Source organism: Coregonus clupeaformis, chromosome 31 (assembly GCF_020615455.1).
Source record: "Coregonus clupeaformis isolate EN_2021a chromosome 31, ASM2061545v1, whole genome shotgun sequence".
NCBI classification, from domain to species: Eukaryota; Metazoa; Chordata; class Actinopteri; order Salmoniformes; family Salmonidae; genus Coregonus; species Coregonus clupeaformis.
This window is the reverse complement of record NC_059222.1, coordinates 24,122,273-24,143,467: the sequence shown is the minus strand read 5'-3', so window position 1 is coordinate 24,143,467 and position 21,195 is coordinate 24,122,273. Positions and strand designations below refer to the sequence as shown.

The 21,195-nt window shown below is 47.7% G+C and overlaps 1 protein-coding gene across 1 annotated transcript in view; it reads right to left on the bottom strand.

The window, feature by feature from the left end:
- The window catches only part of LOC121547245 (semaphorin-4G), a 98,933-nt gene that overhangs the window by 11,881 nt on the left and 65,857 nt on the right, over window positions 1–21,195 (bottom strand). Inside the window, exon 9 of the mRNA XM_041858412.2 lies at window positions 11,799–11,974. Within this exon, the coding sequence (XP_041714346.1) occupies window positions 11,799–11,974 (176 nt within the window). The remainder of the gene's footprint in view (window positions 1–11,798; window positions 11,975–21,195) is intronic.

Genomic DNA, 21,195 nt, shown 5'->3' with positions numbered 1-21,195 from the left:
ATGCAACTCAGCATTCTTTGTCCTCCAAACACGACGAGTTGAGTTTTTACCAAAAAGTTCTATTTTGGTTTCATCTGACCATATGACATTCTCCCAATCCTCTTCTGGATCATCCAAATGCACTCTAGCAAACTTCAGACGGGCCTGGACATGTACTGGCTTAAGCAGGGGGACACGTCTGGCACTGCAGGATTTGAGTCCCTGGCGGCGTAGTGTGTTACTGATGGTAGGCTTTGTTACTTTGGTCCCAGCTCTCTGCAGGTCATTCACTAGGTCCCCCCTTGTGGTTCTGGGATTTTTGCTCACCGTTCTTGTGATCATTTTGACCCCACGGGGTGAGATCTTGCGTGGAGCCCCAGATCGAGGGAGATTATCAGTGGTCTTGTATGTCTTCCATTTCCTAATAATTGCTCCCACAGTTGATTTCTTCAAACCAAGCTGCTTACCTATTGCATATTCAGTCTTCCCAGCCTGGTGCAGGTCTACAATTTTGTTTCTAGTGTCCTTTGACAGCTCTTTGGCTGACTAAATAGTTTTTTTCCCCACTGTATGTGATCATCAGATCATTATATTTTGCTCTTTCATACCGAGGCTTGGTGATTATCGAGGCCGGGAGTGTTGGAATGATTTTTCAAATACTGAGGAACTATCATTTGCAATGGATGAAAAATAAAAATAAAAATAAAATACTTTGTTTACAATGTGTGAGGTGAAGAAAAAATTACTGAGAAGCTCAGCTTATTAGTGGTGGACGTGGTGAGTTAAGACAATCAGAAATCAGACATTGCCAAATGGGCACTTTCCTACATTCGCATGCAGCAGACCAGGTAGGCCTACTTCTATGCGTGCTCAGGCCAGGTAGGCCTACTTCTATGCATGCTCAGGTGTGCGCTCTCCCTCAACGTTATGGCGCCAGAGAAGATGGCTGCTGTTTTACAGCCCTCTAACCATTTGTAGTATTATGTGTGTTTTTTCGCGTTATTTGAAATGTATTCTGTACATAATGTTTCTGCCATCGTCTCTTATGACCAAAAATAGCTTCTGGATCTCAGGACAGCGATTACTCACCTCATTTGGACAAAGATTTGTTCTTAAACGAGTCGGACCGAAGGATATTCTACAGACACCTGACAAGGCCCAAATCCCCGTCATTCACATGAGAAAGAGACAGAGTGTGGCGGGTGCTTTGGACGGAGTCAGGCACAGGAGGTGTAAATCACAGAATAATGGTTTATTCGGCCAATACAGCGGTTCGCAGCAATGCGTAAAACAACTACAGTGCGACTTAATGGCACACCGGGGAAAACAAAACACATGGGTGAATATCCCGGAAACAAAGTACATAATGCTCCACCGAGCTATCGACACCTCCACATGGAAACAATCACACACAAAGACATGGGGGGCAGAGGGAATACTTATACAGGGACTGATGAGGGGATATGAACCAGGTGTGTGTAAAAAAACAAAACAAAACAAATGGAATGATGAGAAGAGGAGCGGCAGTGGCTGGAAGGCCGGTGACGATGAACGCTGAAGCCTGCCGGAACAAGGAGGCAGCTTTGGAGGAAGTCGTGACAGTACCCCCCTTAACGCGCAGCACCAGCAGCGTGCCGACACCGACCTCGGGGACGGCCAGGAGGACGCGGAGCAGGGCGAGCCGGATGGCGACGGTGGAAATCCCACAACAGGGAGGGATCGAGGAAATCCTTCACCGGGACCCAGCACCGCTCCTCCGGACCGTACCCCTCCCACTCCACGAGGTACTGAAGGCTCCCCACCCGACACCTCGAATCCAGGGAGGAACGGACGCCGGGGCCCCCTCGATGTCCAGAAGGGGCGGAAGGACCTCCCTCACCTCAGACTCCTGTAGCGGACCAGCCACCACCAGCCTAAGGAGAGATACGTGAAACGAGGGGTTAACACGATAATCAGGAGGGAGCAGCAACCAATACGTAACCTCGTTAATTCTCCTCAGGACTTTGAACGGCCCCACAAACCGCGGGCTCAGCTTCCGGTAGGGCAGGCGGAGGGGCAGGTTCCGGGTCGAGAGCCAGATCCGATCACCCGGTACAAAGACCGGGGCCTCACTGTGGTGGCAGTCAGCGTTTGTTTTCTGGCAACGCACGGCGCACTGGAGGTGGACGTGGGCGGCGTTCCACGTCTCCTCCATGCGCCGAAACCAGTCGTCCATCACAGGAGCTTCGGTCTGGCTCTGATGCCACGGTGCCAGGACCGGATGATACCCTAAAACACATTGAAATGGTGATAGGTTGGTGGAGGAGTGGCGGAGAGAGTTCTAGGCATATTCGGCCCATGGCAAGAACACCGACGGTCCTGGCAGTAGGACCGCAGGAACCTACCCACATCCTGATTCACCCGTTCCACCTGCCCATTAGATTCGGGGTGAAACCCAGGCTGACCGAGACACCCAGACATTGCATGAACGCCTTCCAGACCCTAGGCGTAAACTGGGGACCCCGGTCAGACACTATGTCCTTTGGCACCCCGTAGTGCCGGAAGACGTGAGTAAACAGGGCTTCCGCAGTTTGCAGGGCCGTGGGGAGACCGGGCAGAGGAAGGAGGCGGCAGGCTTTAGAGAAGGGGTCCACAACGACCAGGATGGTGGTGTTACCTGAGAGAGGGGAAGATCAGTTAGAAAGTCAATCGATAAGTGGGACCATGGCCATTGTGGAACTGGTAAGGGATGTAACTTACCCACTGGAAGGTGCCTAGATGCCTTTCTCTGGGCGCACACCGAGCAGGAGGAGACATACACCCTCATGTCCTTAGCCAAGGTAGGCCACCAGTACTTCCCGGTCAGGCAGCGCACTGTATGGCCGATGCCTGGGTGACCAGAGGAGGGGGAAGTGTGTGCCCAATAGATAAGACAATCACGGACACTAGACGGCATGTACCGCAGCCCAGCTGGGCACTGAGGTGGAGATGGCTCTGTGCGTAATGCCCGCTCTATGTCCGCGTCCACCGCCCACACCACCGGCACCACAATGCAGGAGGCCGGGAGTATGGGGGTGTTGTCTATGGGCCTCTCCTCTGTGTCGTACAGCCATGACAGTGCGTCTGCCTTCACGTTCTTAGTGCCTGGTATATAGGACAGCGTGAAATCAAACTGGCTGAAGAACAAGGCCCAACTGGCCTGGCGAGGGTTCAGCCTCCTCGCTGCCCGGATGTACTCCAGGTTACGGTGGTCAGTCCAGACGAGGAAAGGGTGTTTCGCCCCCTCAACCCAGTGCCTCCACGCTGTCAGGGCTCTGACAACAGCCAACAGCTCCCGATCACCAACATCATAGTTCTGCTCCGCCGGGCTGAGCTTCTTAGAGAAGAAGGCACAGGGGCGGAGCTTGGGTGGCGTGCCCGAGCATTGGGATAGGACAGTGCCTACCCCTACCTTGGACGCATCCACCTCCACCATGAAGGGCAATGATGGATCGGGATGGGCAGGTACCGGGGCTAAGGTGAACAGAGCCCTCAGGTTACTGAAAGCCCTGTCAGCCTTAGCATACCAGCGGAGCCGGGATGGCCCACCCTTCAACAGAGAGGTGATGGGAGCTGCAACCTTGCCAAAGCCCCGGATATACCTCCGATAGTAATTGGCAAAGCCAAGGAAGCGCTGCACCTCCTTTACCGTGGTTGAAGTCTGCCAATTACACACGGCTGAAATGCGGTATCCCACCATCTCTACACCCGAGTTGGTGATGTGGTATTCGAGGAATGAGACGGATTGTTGGAAGAACAGACACTTTTCTGCCTTGGCATACAGGTCATGCTCCAACAGTCGGCCCAGCATTCTGCGAACCAGGGACACATGCTCGGCGCGAGTAGCGGAATACACCAGGATGTCATCGATGTAGACCACCACACCGCGACCAAGCATGTCCTGAAACACCTCGTTCACAAAGGACTGGAGCATTCATCAACCTGTACGGCATCACCAGGTATTCATAATGCTCCGTGGTTGTGCTAAATGCTGTCTTCCACTCGTCCCCTTCCCGGACACGCACCAGGTTGTACGCACTCCCGAGATCTAATTTCGTGAAGAAGCGCGCCCCATGCATTGATTCGATCACAGAGGAAATGAGGGGTAGAGGATAACTATAGCGAATGGTCGTTTTATTAAGTGCACGGTAAGAGCGCAGACCCCCGTTTTTCTTCTTCACGAAAAATAAACTTGAGGAGGCGGGTGAAGTGGAAGGACGTATGAACCCCTGACGCAGGGACTCGGAGACATATGTTTCCATAGCCTCCGTTTCCGCCTGCGACGGGATATACATGACTCCTGGGCGGCACAGCGTCTAACCGGAGGTTTATCGCGCAATCCCCCGCCCGATGGGGTGGTAATTTGGTCGCCTGAGTTTTGGAAAACGCGTGCGCCAAATCAAGGTATTCGGGGGGAATGCGCACGGTGGAGGTATTGTCTGGACTTTCCACCGTGGTCGCACCAACAGAAAGAGCTAGACACCTACCCTGACAATCACGATCACCCCGTGAGAGCCCTCTGTGGCCATGAAAAGGTGGGGTCGTGTAGTGCTAGCCAAGGAAGCCCCATCACAACAGGGAAATCAGGGGACTGAATAATGTGAAAGTGATTTGCTCATTATGGGTCTCCTGCGTAATCATAGTGACTGGTGCTACAACCCCCCTAACAAAACCTGACCCTAATGGTCGATTGTCAAGTGCTTTGATGGGTAATGGAACAGACAGGCGAACCAATGGAATACATAGACTAAGAGCTAAAGACCTGTCCATAAAGTTCCCAGCTGCGCCTGAATCTACCAGCGCCTTACATTGGGGAACTACTGTGTAATCAGGGAAGTTGACGTGGATGGTGAAATGCGCAGCAGAGGGCTCTGAATGAGTGTGGGTTTGCGCTACCTGGGGTGACGCGAGAGTGCCCTACCTGCCGCCTCCAGAACCAGAAGAACTGTGACGACATCGTGCAGCAGAATGTCCTCTCTTGCCACAAGAGTGACACTGGAGCTGTCTTGAGTGGTCCTCGTCCCCTGCCTCAGATGGACCAGACGCTCGCCCGCCTCTCTTCCTTCGGGGGGATGATCGAAGACTGCCCGGAAGAGGTGAGCAAACTCTCTGTAGTTGTCCAACGCGTCTCCTCCTTCACTCCAGACCGTGTTGGCCCACTCCAGGGCTTACCCCGAGAGGCAGGAGACGAGGGCGGACACCTTCTCCCGATCCGATGGAGCAGGGCTGACGGTGTTGAAATAGAGGTACAGCTGCAGGAGGAAACCCTGGCAGCGGGCCGCTGTCCCATCGTATTCCCTCGGTCGGGACAGTTGAATACCTCTGGGTGCTGGTGTGTGGGTGGCTGGATCCGGTCGCTCAGCTGGTTCCGCAGGGTCGGGTCCTCTCCTCTCCAGGCGCTGGACGGCCTGGAGAACCCGATCCATCGCTTCGCCCAAGCTGGCTTACATGTTGGAATGCTCCCGGACCCGCTCAACGACTCCAGGCATATTCCCCGCTCCTGCTGACTCCATGCTGTTCGGGTGTGTGATTCTGTGGCGGGTGATTTGGACGGAGTCAGGCGCAGGAGGTGTAAACCTGTGCCCCCGCACATTGACTCTGTACCGGTACCCCCTGTATGTAGCCTCCCTAATGTTATTTTATTTTACTGCTGCTCTTTAATTATTTGCTATTTTTATTTTTTACTTACCTATTTTTTACTTAACACTTTTTTTGTCTTTCTTAAAACTGCATTGTTGGTTAAGGCTTGTAAGTAAGCATTTCACTCTAAGGTCTACACCTGTTGTATTCGGCGCATGTGGCAAATAAAAATTGATTTGATTTGATGTTTCACTATATTTGATCACTCCAATATATTGGTATCACTCCGTGGTGGAGGGATACATCCGAGGTGAGGATTTACAGATTTACTCCCGTGTACACCTGTGTCACGGCTGGGGTGCGCCCCTATTTATAGACCCCATGGCCGCGACACACGTTCTCATTCATTTTCATGGTTTGAGGTACAAACTTTCTGAAGTTCGCTTGGTAAGTCACTGTTAAGTGTAATATCTTGCATGGAAGTATACTCACTGGCTGTTTGCAGCCTGGAGCAGCTGGCCACATGGCCAGCCCCTCCTCTTGAGTGCTCCACTCGCTGCGCTCTGCATCTTCCGGCAGTTGTTTGTCGTACTTGTGTTTGGTTAGCGTGTGCATCCATTAGTATGGTGGTTCTTGCTGCACAAACTGTAATTTACCTTACACAACTTGCCGACTGGTCTATGTGTGTGTTGTGAATTGCTTTAACATGCTGCTCCTTCTCTGCTAATTACCCTGCAGGGTTTTTTCTTGTTCTTTCCCCTGCAGAGTGTAAGAGTATCGTGGTGGGCTTTCCACTACTTTGAGACATTAACTTTGGAGTTCCTTAACGGAGTTACTCCATCATATGGTGCTGTATTTGCTGCTTGGATATTAAACCGGCTAGGTAATATTGTAGTTGGCTTAAAACAAAAACAAATAAATCAAATCCATTACCTGGTTGCAGTTTTTTTGTCTGCCTGTTTTTCCCACACAGGTCTTCCCCGGTTTTTGCAGAGGTACTGGGTAATATATCCCTCACCGGGTTCCTATTCCTCCAAGCGGGTCATGACATAAGCTCTCCCAGGGCGCCGGACCCCTGCTCCATGGCCTTGTTGGCTTGGCTGAGCTTGTGGTTTCCCTTTGTGACAGGTGTGATGGTGATATCCCCCCTGGTGATCCACATTCCTTGTGTATGCACTGCCTGGCTTTGAGCCACGCGGAGAGGGTGGTGGAGCACCCTACTGGATGCCTGTTTTGTGTGGTGTTCTCAGAACGCCTGCGCCTGGCGCGATTGGAGGCCATGCACAAATTGGTCGGCCGGGCTCAGGCTGGGGACGAGCTCCTTCCCTCAGGAGTGGTGCGCCAGCGAGCTGTTAGTCCCTCTACTGGGCCCAGTACCCCTCCCAGGAAGCGTGGCCGGAGCCACCGCAGGCAGAGCCAATCTGCTGCCAGGTCTGGACGGGGGCAGGAGTCGGACCGCTGGGACCACCTTGAACGGAGGGCGCATGCCCTGCGTCAGGAGGTTGATAGCTTCGGTGGCGACGACAGCTGTTCCCTGTTGGCCAGTGATAGGCTGTACCAGGCTGACAGGCAATCAGAAGCAGGCAGTGGGGCATAATCGCCCCCAGTGGCTCGAGAGGCTATGAGGAGCCTACTCACTTGGGAAGCCACTGTACTGGACATTAAACTGGTGGACAGTGATGACTCTCCATCTGTCCCCATCTCTGCTGAGTTCTGCGAGGCCTTGGAGGAGAGCTGGGCCTCTGCCAGGGGGCGCTTCCAACTCACAGCTGAGACTTGACCATGGAGTTATGTTGCGGGCGCGGAGTCACTCGGCCTCCGGGAGTACCTGACCATGGACACCATGATAGCTGCCTTGGTCCTCCCGGACCGGGAGATTATAGGGCGGAACCCGTGACTGAAGCCGGGACCCCCCAGAGTCTTTGATGTGGACTTGAAAGCCACATATGGGTCCCTCTGCTCTCTTGGCCGCCTTACCAATGCGACCATGCTGCTGCAGGCCTACCTGCAGACTCTGTTGCCCCAGCTGCAGGAGGGCACAGATGAGCTTCTCCAGGAAGCGATGGAGGTGTCTCGCCTGCTTTCCTTGCTCCAGAGGGATGTGGCCCGCGCCAACAGACGGGCCATGGCACAGGTGGCTACCTCCTGGCACCATCTCTGGCTGTCCCAATCCCGTCTGCCAGCTGCTCTCCAGAGCAGACCGATACGGTTCATAGGGACCGGGAGACCCTGAGACGGTTCATGCCGCCTCCTCGGGCCCCGGGTCCAAGGCAGACGGACCGTCGCCACCCACCTGCACCTGAATGATGGGGGGCGGTCCCTCTCCTGCCCCATCACCTCGTGCTGAGGGACGACAGTGGAGAGGGGCAAAGTGTGCGGTGAAGCAACAACCTGTTAACTGTCACCGCCATAGGGATGTGCCTGGGGGACCTAGGCGCTCGGGGCTCCAGAGGAGAGGCGGGCCCCGGCAGGACCCCTGACACACCCTTGGGTGTGATGGGGTGGGGGTGCAAATAGTCTGGGTAGCCATGATAAGCTGTTCAGGAGTCTTATGGCTTTGGGGTAGAAGCTGTTGAGAAGCCTTTTGGACCTAGACTTGGCTTCCTCTTGCACCTTGGCAAGGTACTATCGGGTAAATGTGGCACCTCCCTCTGCGGTTGGTTCAGCGGTCCTGGGCGTCGCCTCACCTTCCGGGGACTGTGCCGGGACCCCCCATCCACATTGACGGCCCCTGTGTCTCGGTTCCGCGCTTGGACTTCACAGCTGGCTGGCCAGGTCCCTCTAGCACCGACTAAATCTGGTACGGGTATACCAATATATTGGAGTGATCCAATATAGTGAAACATAACAAAGGTTACGTATGTAACCATGGTTATGTGAGATATATGGATCACTCCAATCCTCTACGGTGCTAGAGGCGCCTCAAAAATGATGTAGACAACGTGTCTCGCGGCCATGGGGTCTATATACAGTTGTACACAAGTTTACATACACATTAGCCAAATACATTTAAACTCTGTTTTTCACAATTCCTGACATTTAATCCTAGTAAAAATTCCCTGTCTTAGGTCAGTTAGGACCACCATTTTATTTTAAGAATGTGAAATGTCAGAATAATAGTAGAGAGAATGATTTATTTCAGCTTTTATTTATTTCATCACATTACCAGTGGGTCAGAAGTTTACATACACTCAATTAATATTAGGTAGCATTGCCTTTAAATTGTTTAACTTGGGTGAAACATTTTGGGTAGCCTTCCACAAGCTTCCCACAATAAGTTGGGTGAATTTTGGCCCATTCCTCCTGACAGTCAGGTTTGTAGGCCTCCTTGCTCGCACACACTTTTTCAGTTCTGCCCACAAATGTTCTATAGGACAGAGGTCAGGGCTCTCCGATACCTTGACTTTGTTGTCCTTAAGCCATTTTGCCTCAACTTTGGAAGTATGCTTGGGGTCATTGTCCATTTGGAAGACCCATTTGAGACCAAGCTTTAACTTCCTGACTGATGTCTTGAGATGTTGCTTCAATATATCCACATAATTTTCCTTCCTCATGATGCCATCTATTTTGTGAAGTGCACCAGTCCCTCCTGCAGCAAAGCACCCCCACAGCATGACACTGCCACCACCGTGCTTCACGGTTGGGATGGTGTTCTTCAGCTTGCAAGCTACACCCCTTTTTCCTCCAAACATAACGATGGTCATTACGGCCAAACAGTTTTATTTTTGTTTCATCAGACCAGTAGACATTTCTCCAAAAAGTACGATCTTTGTCCCCATGTGCAGTTGCAAACCGTAGTCTGGCTTTTTTATGGCGGTTTTGGAGCAGTGGCTTCTTCCTTGCTGAGCGGCCTTTCAGGTTATGTCGATATAGGACTCGTTTTACTGTGGATATAGATACTTTTGTACCTGTTTCCTCCAGCATCTTCACAAGGTCCTTTGCTGTTGTTCTGGGATTGATTTGCACCAAAGTACGTTCATCTCTAGGAGACATCTCAGATGAACGTGGTACCTTCAGGCGTTTGGAAATTGCTCCCAAGGATGAACCAGACTTGTGGAGGTCTACAATATATTTTTTGAGGTCTTGGCTGATTTCTTTTGATTTTCCCATGATGTCAAGCAAAGAGGCACTGAGTTTGAAGGTAGGCCTTGAAATACATCCACAGGTACACCTCCAATTGACTCAAATGATGTCAATTAGCCTATCAGAAGCTTCTAAAACCATAATTTTCAGGAATTTTCCAAGCTGTTTAAAGGCACAGTCACCTTAGTGTACGTAAACTTCTGACCCACTGGAATTATGATACAGTGAATTATAAGTGAAATAATCTGTCTGTAAACAATTGTTGGAAAAATTACTTGTGTCATGCACAAAGTAGATGTCCTAACCGACTTGCCAAAACTATAGTTTGTTAACAAGAAATTTGTGGAGTGGTTGAAAAACGAGTTTTAATGACTCCAACCTAAGTGTATGTAAACTTCCGACTTCAACTGTATAGGGCCGGACGCCAACCGTGACACAGGTGTACACGGGAGTAAATCTGTAAATCCTCACCTCGGATGTATCCCTCCGCCGCGGAGTGATACCAATATATTGTAGTGAGCCATATAGCTCACATAACCGTGGTTACATACGTAACCTTCGTTATCAGGACAGAGAAACCAGACACATACATACTCATTGCTTTCGGAGCACTCCGAAAGGGGAAACCAGCATCGTAACAGTGCACCCGCCAACTTTTCTTTCCAATTCGCAAGAGGCTGAAACCAGAGATCTGTATAGAATCACGAGAGGCTCATGTCTCCGCCCTAACAATGGGAGTCGCTGTCCCATAGGCGGGAAGGCTTAGATCTGCATATTATGCCCATAGAAACGCATTGGGCTTATTCTGGACAGATTTTGGTGAGAGTGAGCCCACTCTCTTCCTCTCTTCCTCTCTGCTGAAACTCTCTCACCGGAGAAAGCAAAACAGCACCCCTCTGTTTTACTAGATGTAGCTTATATATCTGATGCTGTCTGGCCAGAAATAGTCGGAATTTTTTTTAGTCATTTAGCAGACGCTCTTATCCAGAGCGACTTAGTGAGTGCATACATTTTCATATTGGCCCCCCGTGGGAATCGAACCCACAACCCTGGCGTTGCAAACGCCATGCTCTACCAACTGAGCTACACGGGACATGGTCTACAAATACTGAGACAGAGGGGCGCTGTCTCACTCGCTCAGATGCTTTATCTGAGATTGATGCGTCTTTCAGTCCGTGTGCTTCTCGGTCAAATAAATGATCAATATTTCAATATATATAATGCTGGCCCTGCATGTGCTCACAATCGTATTGGTATAATTCTAACTACCTCTGACAACATGCTTGGGTGAAAGACTGATACTGGATGACTGTATCTAAATGACACACTATTTTTCACTAGAACCAAATAGAGTCTGGTCAAAATAGGGTGTAATTTGGGACACAAACTCTAAGCCACATGACATTAATAAAGTTATGTTGGGGAGTACCTAGGAAAGAAAGAGTTGTTTTGTCCTGTATATGGAAACAAAGTGTGCTAGTAGGTGGGAATCAGGTGAAATATCTCGCCTTCAGGTATGATAAGCCTGTCTGAGTCACTGTAAAGCCTATTGTATTGTTAGCCCCTCACAACCAACCCAGTGAAGAAAATGACATAGGACTTCTGGTATCTGCCCAGAGTAATACAGTGTTGCCCAAGGGCTTACTCACGCTTACTCACTCAGGTCAGACACATGGTGACAGGTCTATCTCACAAAGGCGCACTTTAGCTTGATATAAATGGGGGAGGGGGAGAGAGTGAGACAGTGTGAGAACGAGTGAGGGGGAGAGAGAGAGTCCTAATACAGAGGAGAAGAGAGCCAGTGAGCGTGAGAGAGAGAATGCTAAATTTTGCTGTTTTTACCCTCCATCTGATTCTCAGTCCCCTTAGGACAGTTGGATGCAGCATGACTCTGCATATCAGCACAAAACACAAACACACACACCCTTGCTGCCAGCTACTCTATACCTTCGCTTGACATTGCCATTCATATGCCCCTACCGCAGCCTCTCAACAAACTACTATCTACTTACACTAGTCAACAGACCACAAATCTCCGCATACTAAGTTGTGCATGACCATACAACAGTATCAAGGCAGTAGACAATTAGCCAGTATCAGGATGGTAAACAACAACTCCCATTGCTCCATCGTCTTACCATTCCAGGCCAAAGACTCCGTAGAAGACGGTGCTGTGTACGTCTGGGCCCTCCAGTACGAAGACGCTACGCAGCACATTGAGGTGGAGCTCGTAGTCAGGGACGGAGCACACCAGTCTGGCCTTCAGGAAGGACGTCCACTTCCTCTGCAAGGTCCTCTGGCCCCCCCAGTCACCCTGGAGGGAGGAGAGCGAGGTTAGAGATAAACAGGTCATCAGAGTCACACACAAGCACATCAACACAGGTTTACTCATGGTCATACAGTTGAAGTCGGAAGTTTACATACACTTAGGTTGGAGTCATTAAAACTTGTTTTTCAACCACTCCACACATTTCTTGTTAACAAGCTATAGTTTTGGCAAGTCGGTTAGGACATCAGTCAAGGTATTGGAGTGGCCATCACAAAGCCCTGACCTCAATCCTATAGAAAATGTGTGGGCAGAACTGAAAAGGCTTGTGTGAGCAAGGAGGCCTACAAACCTTACTCAGTTACACCAGCTCTGTCAGGAGGAATGGGCCAAAATTCACCCAACTTATTGTGGGAAGCTTGTGGAAGTCTACCCGTCATGTTTGACCCAAGTTAAACAATTTAAAGGCAATGCTACCAAATACTAATTGAGTGTATGTAAACTTCTGACCCACTGGGAATGTGATGAAATAAATAAAAGCTTAAATAAATCATTCTCTCTACTATTATTCTGACATTTCACATTCTTAAAATAAAGTGGTGCTCCTAACTGACCTAATACAGGGAATTTTTACTAGGATTAAATGTCAGGAATTGTGAAAAAACTGAGTTTAAATGTATTTGGCTAAGGTGTATGTAAACTTCCGACTTCAACTGTACATACGCGTACCACACACTCATACTGTATACGCCCCCCCCCCCCCCCACACACACACTCACTCACACAACCCCCACTATACACTAGAAGCAGTACCAAGTACCACTGAATGAGAGTGTTCGGTTCTGGCTCACAGTGTGCATATTTACTCTAATTGCATTTCGGGCAGCAGCAGAGGAAGCGCTCGCAGGCGATGGTATTGAGAAGAAGCCTAAATAGAGTGATTGTGCACCTCATTTAGAGCAGAGACTTCTCCTCTCTTTGTTTGGCGGGGTTTTAATACATCACCACTGGGCACATACTGTCTGAACCAACGTGGAATAGACATTGAATTGACGTCTGTGCCCAGTGGGTTGCTCTTCATTTCTATCTTTAATTAAAAAAATATCTTTATACCCAGCCTCAGTACATTATCCTTCAGAAAATATAGTAGTCACAGTAAACAAATCAAACGAAACAAACACAAAACAGCACACATTACTCATACAATACCAGTCAAAAGTTTGGACACACCTACTCATTCAACGGTTTTTCTTTATTTTTAAAATATTTTCTACGTTGTAGAATAATAGTTAAGACATCAAAACTGTGAAATAACACATATGGAATATGTAGTAACCAAAAAAGTGTTAAACAAATCAAATATATGTTATATTTTAGATTCTTCAAAGTAGCCACCCTTTGCCTTGATGACAGCTTTGCACACTCTTGGCATTCTCTCAACCAGCTTCATGAGGTAGTCACCTGGAATGCTTTTCCAAAAGTCTTGAAGGAGTTCCCACATATGCTGAGCACTTGTTGGCTGCTTTTCCAACTCATCCCAAACCATCTCAATTGGCCAGGTCATCTGATGCAGCACTCCATCACTCTCCTTCTTGGTCAAATAGCCCTTACACAGCCTGGAGGTGTGTTTTGCGTCATTGTCCTGTTGAAAAACAAATTATAGTCCCACTAAGCGCAAACTGGATGGGATGGTGTATCGCTGCAGAATGCTGTGGTAGCCATGCTGGTTAAGTGTGCCTTGAATTCTAAATAAATCACCAACAGTGTCACCAGCAAAGCACCATCACACCTCCTCCTCCTCCATGCTTCACGGTGGGAACCACACATGCGTAGATCATCCGTTCACCTACTCTGCATCTCACAAAGACATGGCGGTTGGAACCAAAAATCTCAAATTTGGACTCATCAGACCAAAGGACAGATTTCCACGGGTCTAATGTCCATTGCTCGTGTTTTTGGCCCAAGCAAGTCTCTTCTTATTATTGGTGTCCTTTAGTAGTGGTTTCTTTGCAGCAATTCGACCATGTTGGCCTGATTCACGCAGTCTCCTCTGAACAGTTGATGTTGAGATGTGTCTGTTACTTGAACTCTGTGAAGCATTTATTTGGGCTGCAATCTGAGGTGCAGTTAATTGCCGATTTCTGAGGCTGGTAACTCTAACTTATCCTCTGCAGCAGAGATAACTCTGGGTCTTCCATTCCTGTGGCGGTCCTCATGCGAGCCAGTTTCATCATAGCGCTTGATGTTTTTGCGACTGCACTTGAAGAAACTTTCAAAGTTCTTGACATTTTCCGGATTGACTGACCTTCATGTCTTAAAGTAATGATGGACTGTCGTTTGTCTTTGCTTATTTGAGCTGTTCTTGAAATAATTGAGCCCAAATAGGGCTATCTTCTGTATACCAACCCCACCTTGCCGCAACACAACTGATTGGCTCAAACGCATTAAGAAGGAAAGAAATTCCACAAATTAACTTTTAAGAAGGCACACCTGTTAATTGAAATGCATTCCAGGTGACTACCTCATGAAGCTGGTTGAGAGAATACCAAGAGTGTGCAAAGCTGTCATCAAGGCAAAGGGTGACAATTATTTGGTTACTACATGATTCCTTATGTGTTATTTCATAGTTTTGATGTATTCACTATTATTCTACAATGTAGAAAATAGTACAAATAAAGAAAAACCCTGGAATGAGTAGGTGTGTCCAAACCTTTGACAGGTACTGTACATAAAAAGTGATGTTCCATCAAGAAACAATAGCTTTGTTCAGTATACAAAAAGAGAAGACAAAACAAGGTACAAGCAGCCGGTATAGAAAAGCATGGCAGTCTAAGACTGAAGAGATTTTGGTTGTGGTGATGTTGCGAACAGCCCCTCTGGTTGATTGTAATACACATGCTCTGTGGCTAATCATTTACAGTAGGGAAAAAAAGTATTTAGTCAGCCACCAATTGTGCATGTTCTCCCACTTAAAAAGATGAGAGAGGCCTGTAATTTTCATCATATGTACACGTCAACTATGACAGACAAATTGAGAAAATATTTTCCAGAAAATCACATTGTAAGATTTTTTATGAATTTATTTGCAAATTATGGTGGAAAATAAGTATTTGGTCACCTACAAACAAGCAAGATTTCTGGCTCTCACAGACCTGTAACTTCTTCTTTAAGAGGCTCCTCTGTCCTCCACTCGTTACCTGTATTAATGGCACCTGTTTGAACTTGTTATCAGTATAAAAGACACCTGTCCACAACCTCAAACAATCACACTCCAAATTCCACTATGGCCAAGACCAAAGAGCTGTCAAAGGACACTAGAAACAAAATTGTAGACCTGCACCAGGCTGGGAAGACTGAATCTGCAATAGGTAAGCAGCTTGGATTGAAGAAATCAACTGTGGGAGCAATTATTAGGAAATGGAAGACATACAAGACCACTGATAATCTCCCTCGATCTGGGGCTCCACGCAAGATCTCACCCCATGGGGTCAAAATGATCACAAGAACGGTGAGCACAAATCCCAGAACCACACGGGGGGACCTAGTGAATGACCTGCAGAGAGCTGGGACCAAAGTAACAAAGCCTACCATCAGTAACACACTACGCCGCCAGGGACTCAAATCCTGCAGTGCCAGACGTGTCCCCCTGCTTAAGCCAATACATGTCCAGGCCCGTCTGAAGTTTGCTAGAGTGCATTTGGATGATCCAGAAGAGGATTGGGAGAATGTCATATGGTCAGATGATACCAAAATATAAATTTTTGGTAAAAACTCAACTCGTCGTGTTTGGAGGACAAAGAATGCTGAGTTGCATCCAAAGAACACCATACCTACTGTGAAGCATGGGGGTGGAAACATCATGCTTTGGGGCTGTTTTTCTGCAAAGGGACCAGGACGACTGATCCGTGTAAAGGAAAGAATGAATGGGGCCATGTATCGTGAGATTTTGAGTGAAAACCTCCTTCCATCAGCAAGGGCATTGAAGATGAAACGTGGCTGGGTCTTTCAGCATGACAATGATCCCAAACACACCGCCCGGGCAACGAAGGAGTGGCTTCGTAAGAAGCATTTCAAGGTCCTGGAGTGGCCTAGCCAGTCTCCAGATCTCAACCCCATAGAAAATCTTTGGAGGGAGTTGAAAGTCTGTGTTGCCCAGCGACAGCCCCAAAACATCACTGCTCTAGAGGAGATCTGCATGGAGGAATGGGCCAAAATACCAGCAACAGTGTGTGAAAACCTTGTGAAGACTTACAGAAAACGTTTGACCTGTGTCATTGCCAACAAAGGGTATATAACAAAGTATTGAGAAACTTTTGTTATTGACCAAATACTTATTTTCCACCATAATTGCAAACAAAATCATTAAAAATCCTACAATGTGATTTTCTGGATTTTTTTTCCTCATTTTGTCTGTCATAGTTGATGTGTACCTATGATGAAAATTACAGGCCTCTCTCATCTTTTTAAGTGGGAGAACTTGCACAATTGGTGGCTGACTAAATACTTTTTTCCCCCACTGTATATCAACAGACACAAGGATCCTGACACAGCATAGCACCCTAACGATCTGCCTGTGCGAAAATTAACTGGAGGAAACTGGAGGAAGTAGACCAGTGCCAAGGGATGCACATTTATGTTCTAGCCCAGCAGTAGCACATCTGACCCAACTTACCAACTAACTAAGCCCTTGATTAGTTGAATCAGGTGTGTCCCTGGAAAACACCCTGTCGTTCTCCGCTAACATCAAGGCGGTGACCCAATCCTGTAGGTTCATGCTCTACAACATTCGGAGAGTACGACCCTGCCTTACACAGGAAGCGGCACAGGTCCTAATCCAGGCACTTGTCATCTCCCGTCTGGATTACTGCAACTCGCTGTTGGCTGGGCTCCCTGCCTGTGCCATTAAACCCCTACAACTCATCCAGAATGCCGCAGCCCGTCTGGTGTTCAACCTTCCCAAGTTCTCTCACGTCACCCCGCTCCTCCGCACACTCCACTGGCTTCCAGTTGAAGCTTGCATCTGCTACAAGACCATGGTGCTTGCCTACGGAGCTGTAAGGGGAACGGCACCTCCGTACCTTCAGGCTCTGATCAGTCCCTACACCCAAACGAGGGCATTGCGTTCATCCACCTCTGGCCTGCTGGCTCCCCTACCTCTGCAGAAGCATAGTTCCCGCTCAGCCCAGTCAAAACTGTTCGCTGCTCTGGCACCCCAATGGTGGAACAAGCTCCCTCACGACGCCAGGACAGCGGAGTCACTCACCACCTTCCGGAGACATTTGAAACCCCACCTCTTTAAGGAATACCTGGGATAGGATAAAGTAATCCTTCTACCCCCCCCTTACCCCCAACCCACCCCCCAAAAAAAATAAAACATTGTAAAGTGGTTATCCCACTGGCTATAAGGTGAATGCACCAATTTGTAAGTCGCTCTGGATAAGAGCGTCTGCTAAATGACGTAAATGTAAATGTAAATGTTAGTGCTGGACTAGAGAACAATGTGCATCCCTTGGCACTGGTCTAAAACAAATGATGGGAGCCATGCAGGGGCTAGGGCTGATAGCTTTATAGGCTGCTAGCCAAGTAGGCCTTCCTGAAGCATGGACGCCACATCTGGCAACTGGATGGCTGTGCGGTAGACCGTACACTGTAGATGTGGGTTGACAATGGAAAGGAGGTTGGGGATTTGCTGAGAAACAGACTGACCTTTGGCAAGCCTCCAGTTGTGGCGTGCCACTGGTCTGGCTTGCACTAATGTGAACGCTGTTGTGGCCCAGTTAGGGCTGGATCCATCACATTCTACTCCCCCCACCATCACCATCACCACAGAGTGGGCACATGCAGCAGACATGTCCCCATTCCCAGAAAGCTGCATTTGTGATAGAGGGGGACTGCAAGCATGAAATAATGGGGACATGTCTGAGCCAAAGAGAGAGGAGGAGGAGTGAAAAAACAGTCTAGTGTATCTCCAGGAGTGGTTTCTGATAGAGAGACACTGATCTCCAATGAAATTAGGTGAGAGAGGGGGGAGGGGGAGGGAGAGAGTGGGGGAGGGAGAGAGCGAGAGGAGAGAGAGGGAGAGAAAGAGAGAAAAAAATAGAGAAAGGGGGTGGGATGGAGAGCGAGAGAAAGAGAGAGAGAGAAAGGGGGAAGAGAAAGAAGGAGTCTACCATTGGAGCAGGCTTGGGTGTGCTTCTACTCTGCCTGGCAACAGTGGCACACTAAGAAGCCCCTCAGAAAGCAGCCAAGACGCGAGGAGGACAATAATCAACCTGAAGTTCACTCAGTGGGTGAGAACACAACTTGAATGAAAAACACAGCCAACTCCAAGAACATGCACACTACTCCTCTCCTCAGAAATGAAAACAACAAGTACTCAATATAGGTATCCAAAATAAGGTTGCCAACCCTCCAGGTTTGTCCTGGAGTCTTGGTGAGAAGGGAAGCTATTCCGGGAGAAAGCCCTTGTACAAGCAAAGTCTAGTGGAGGGAGAAATCGGAGGACGCTGGTTCTCTTTCAATTATGTGTTGTGATATCTCACATTTGGGATTCACCTGAATTGTAAACAAGATGGCACCGACGATGGTCGCCCTGTTGCTAGCTCCCAGCCAACTTTGCAGTCTTTTGTTTATTTTAGTGTTCTTTTTTACTTTATTTGCTCAGAAAGTTTATAGTATTATTTCCTATGACCGGCAAGCACTTCTGGACATCAGATCTGAGATTACTCACCACAAATTTGACTTTACGGAGCTGGATCCAAAGCAGTTCCATTCATCACGGGAGCCCTTTTTCCAAAAAGACGCCGCCGGAGAAGGGGAAGGTGTGCTGGGGTTCTAGTCCGATTAAGGAAAAGGGAAAACCATCCTCCGCTTCCTAGTATATTACTTGCTAATGTACAGTCTCTGGACTTTGAGCAAACACGGGACTTTGAACAAATTGGAAACAGCATATCCCAAGGCCGCATTCGTTCCACCAACACATATTTTGCCCCATTCACGGGAAAAATACATTAGACCATTGTTATTCTCCATTCCGAGATGGATACAAAGCCCTCCTTCTGCAAATCAGACCACGGCTCCATTCTGCTCCTCCCCACCTATAGGCAGAAATTAAATCAGGAAGCACCCGTGGTAAGGTCTGTTCAACGCTGGTCTGACCAATCGGAATCCATGCTACAGGACTGTTTTGATCACGCGGACTGGGATATGTTCCGGGCCGCCTCTAAGAATAACATCGACGAATACACTAACTCTGTCTCTGGGTTTATTGGGATCCCCATTAGCTTTGGCCAAAGCAGCAGCTATTCTTCCTGGGGTCCACACAAAAACACAAAACATTACAAGCAACAAAACACTGACACACTGAAAGACAGGAAGAGTCTCAGAAATTAAAAATACAATGATATACAAACAATACAACTAAAAATAGTAATAAAAATAGTACAAACAGTACAACTAAAACAATTATGTGTGTGTTAAAGTGTGTCTGTGTGTCTGTGTCCCCCCTCACAGTTCCTGCCATTCCATGAAATGTTGTTTAATATATATATTTTTAAGGTACTTTTACTGTTTGTTTGAGTAATTGGGGATGGAAGGGAGTTCCATGCCATCATGGCTCTGTATAATACTGTGCGTTGCCGTGAATACCTTTTGGACTTGGGGACTGTGAAGAGACCCCTGGTGGCATGTCTTGTGGGGTATGTATGGGTGTCTGAGCTGAATGTTATTTGATTATGCAGACAAACTGGAATTTACATTACAGTAATACTCATAAAAACTAGTAATGATAATAAAAACTAGAAGAGAAGCAGTTCATCTCTCTTTAACCCTCAACCAGGAAATACTGGCAAGCATGTTGTTGATGTTAGTTCTGGGCAAGGCATGCACTCTGTTTTGAGCCAGCTGCAGCTTTGCTAGGTCTTTCTTTGCTGCGCTTGACCATATTACCGGACAGTATGGGACAAAACCAGAGCCTGAACAACTACTACAATTGATTTTTGTGTCAAAAACGCAGAACATATTTTTATAACAGACATTCCCATCCCCATTTTACAACAACTTTATCAATATGACTTGACCATGATAATTGACCATCCGATGTTATACCTAGGAGTTTAGCGTCCTCAACTTGCTCAATGGTCACACCCTTTATACACAAGGTTTACAGTAGGTCTTAGATAATGTTTTAGATGTATTTAAGACCAGTTTATTATTAATCACCCATTCTGATACTGACTGTAACTCCTTATTTAGAATTTCAGTGAGCTCACTGGCTTTGGGTGCTGACATGTAGAGTTTAGAATCATCCATATACATAGTCATTCTAGCTTTGTGTAAGACCAGTGGCAAATCATTTGTAAAAATAGAGAAGAGAAACGGCCCAAGGTAACTTCCCAGAGGGACACCACACTGTACATATCTGATGTTACAGAAGCTTTTATTGAAGAACACTCTCTGGGTTCTATTGGATAAATAACTCTCCAACCATGTGATGGCAGGTGGTGTAAAATCATAGCAAGTGAGTTTCTTCAATAACAGTGTATGATCAATAACATCAAAGGCTTCACTAAAATCTAACAATACAGCTCCAACTATCATCTTATTATCAAAAAAATTTTAACCAATAATTTGTCATCTGGGTCAGTGCAGCACAAGTGAAGTGCCCTTCTCTACACTGAGTGTACAAAACATTAGAAACACCTTCCTACTATTGAGTTGCACCTCCTTTTGCCCTCAAAACAGCCTAAATTCATCGGAGAATGGACTCTACAAGGTGTCGAAAGTGTTGCATAGGGATGCTAGCCCATGTTGACTCCAATGCTTCCCACAGTTGTGTCAAGTTGGCTGGATGTCCTTTGGGTGGTGGACCATTCTTGAAATGGGAAACTGTTGAGCGTGAAAAACCCAGCAATGTTGCAGTTCTTGACACACTCAAACCGGTGTGCCTGGCTCCCTCTGAATGGCACACATTCACAATCCATGTCTCAATTGTATCAAGGCTTAAAAATCCTTCTTAAACCTGTCTCCTCCCCTTCATCTACACTGATTGAAGTGGATTTAACAAGTGACATTAATAAGGGATCATAGCTGTCACCTGGATTCACCTGGTCAGTCTATGTCATGGAAAGAGCAGGTGTTCCTAATGTTTTGTACACTCAGTGTATATGCATGCTGAAAGTCAGCAGTAACTTGTTCGCTGAAAAATAGCATTTACTTTGGTCAAACACAATTCTCTCCATCAGTTTACTAAGAACAGGCTGATCAAACTG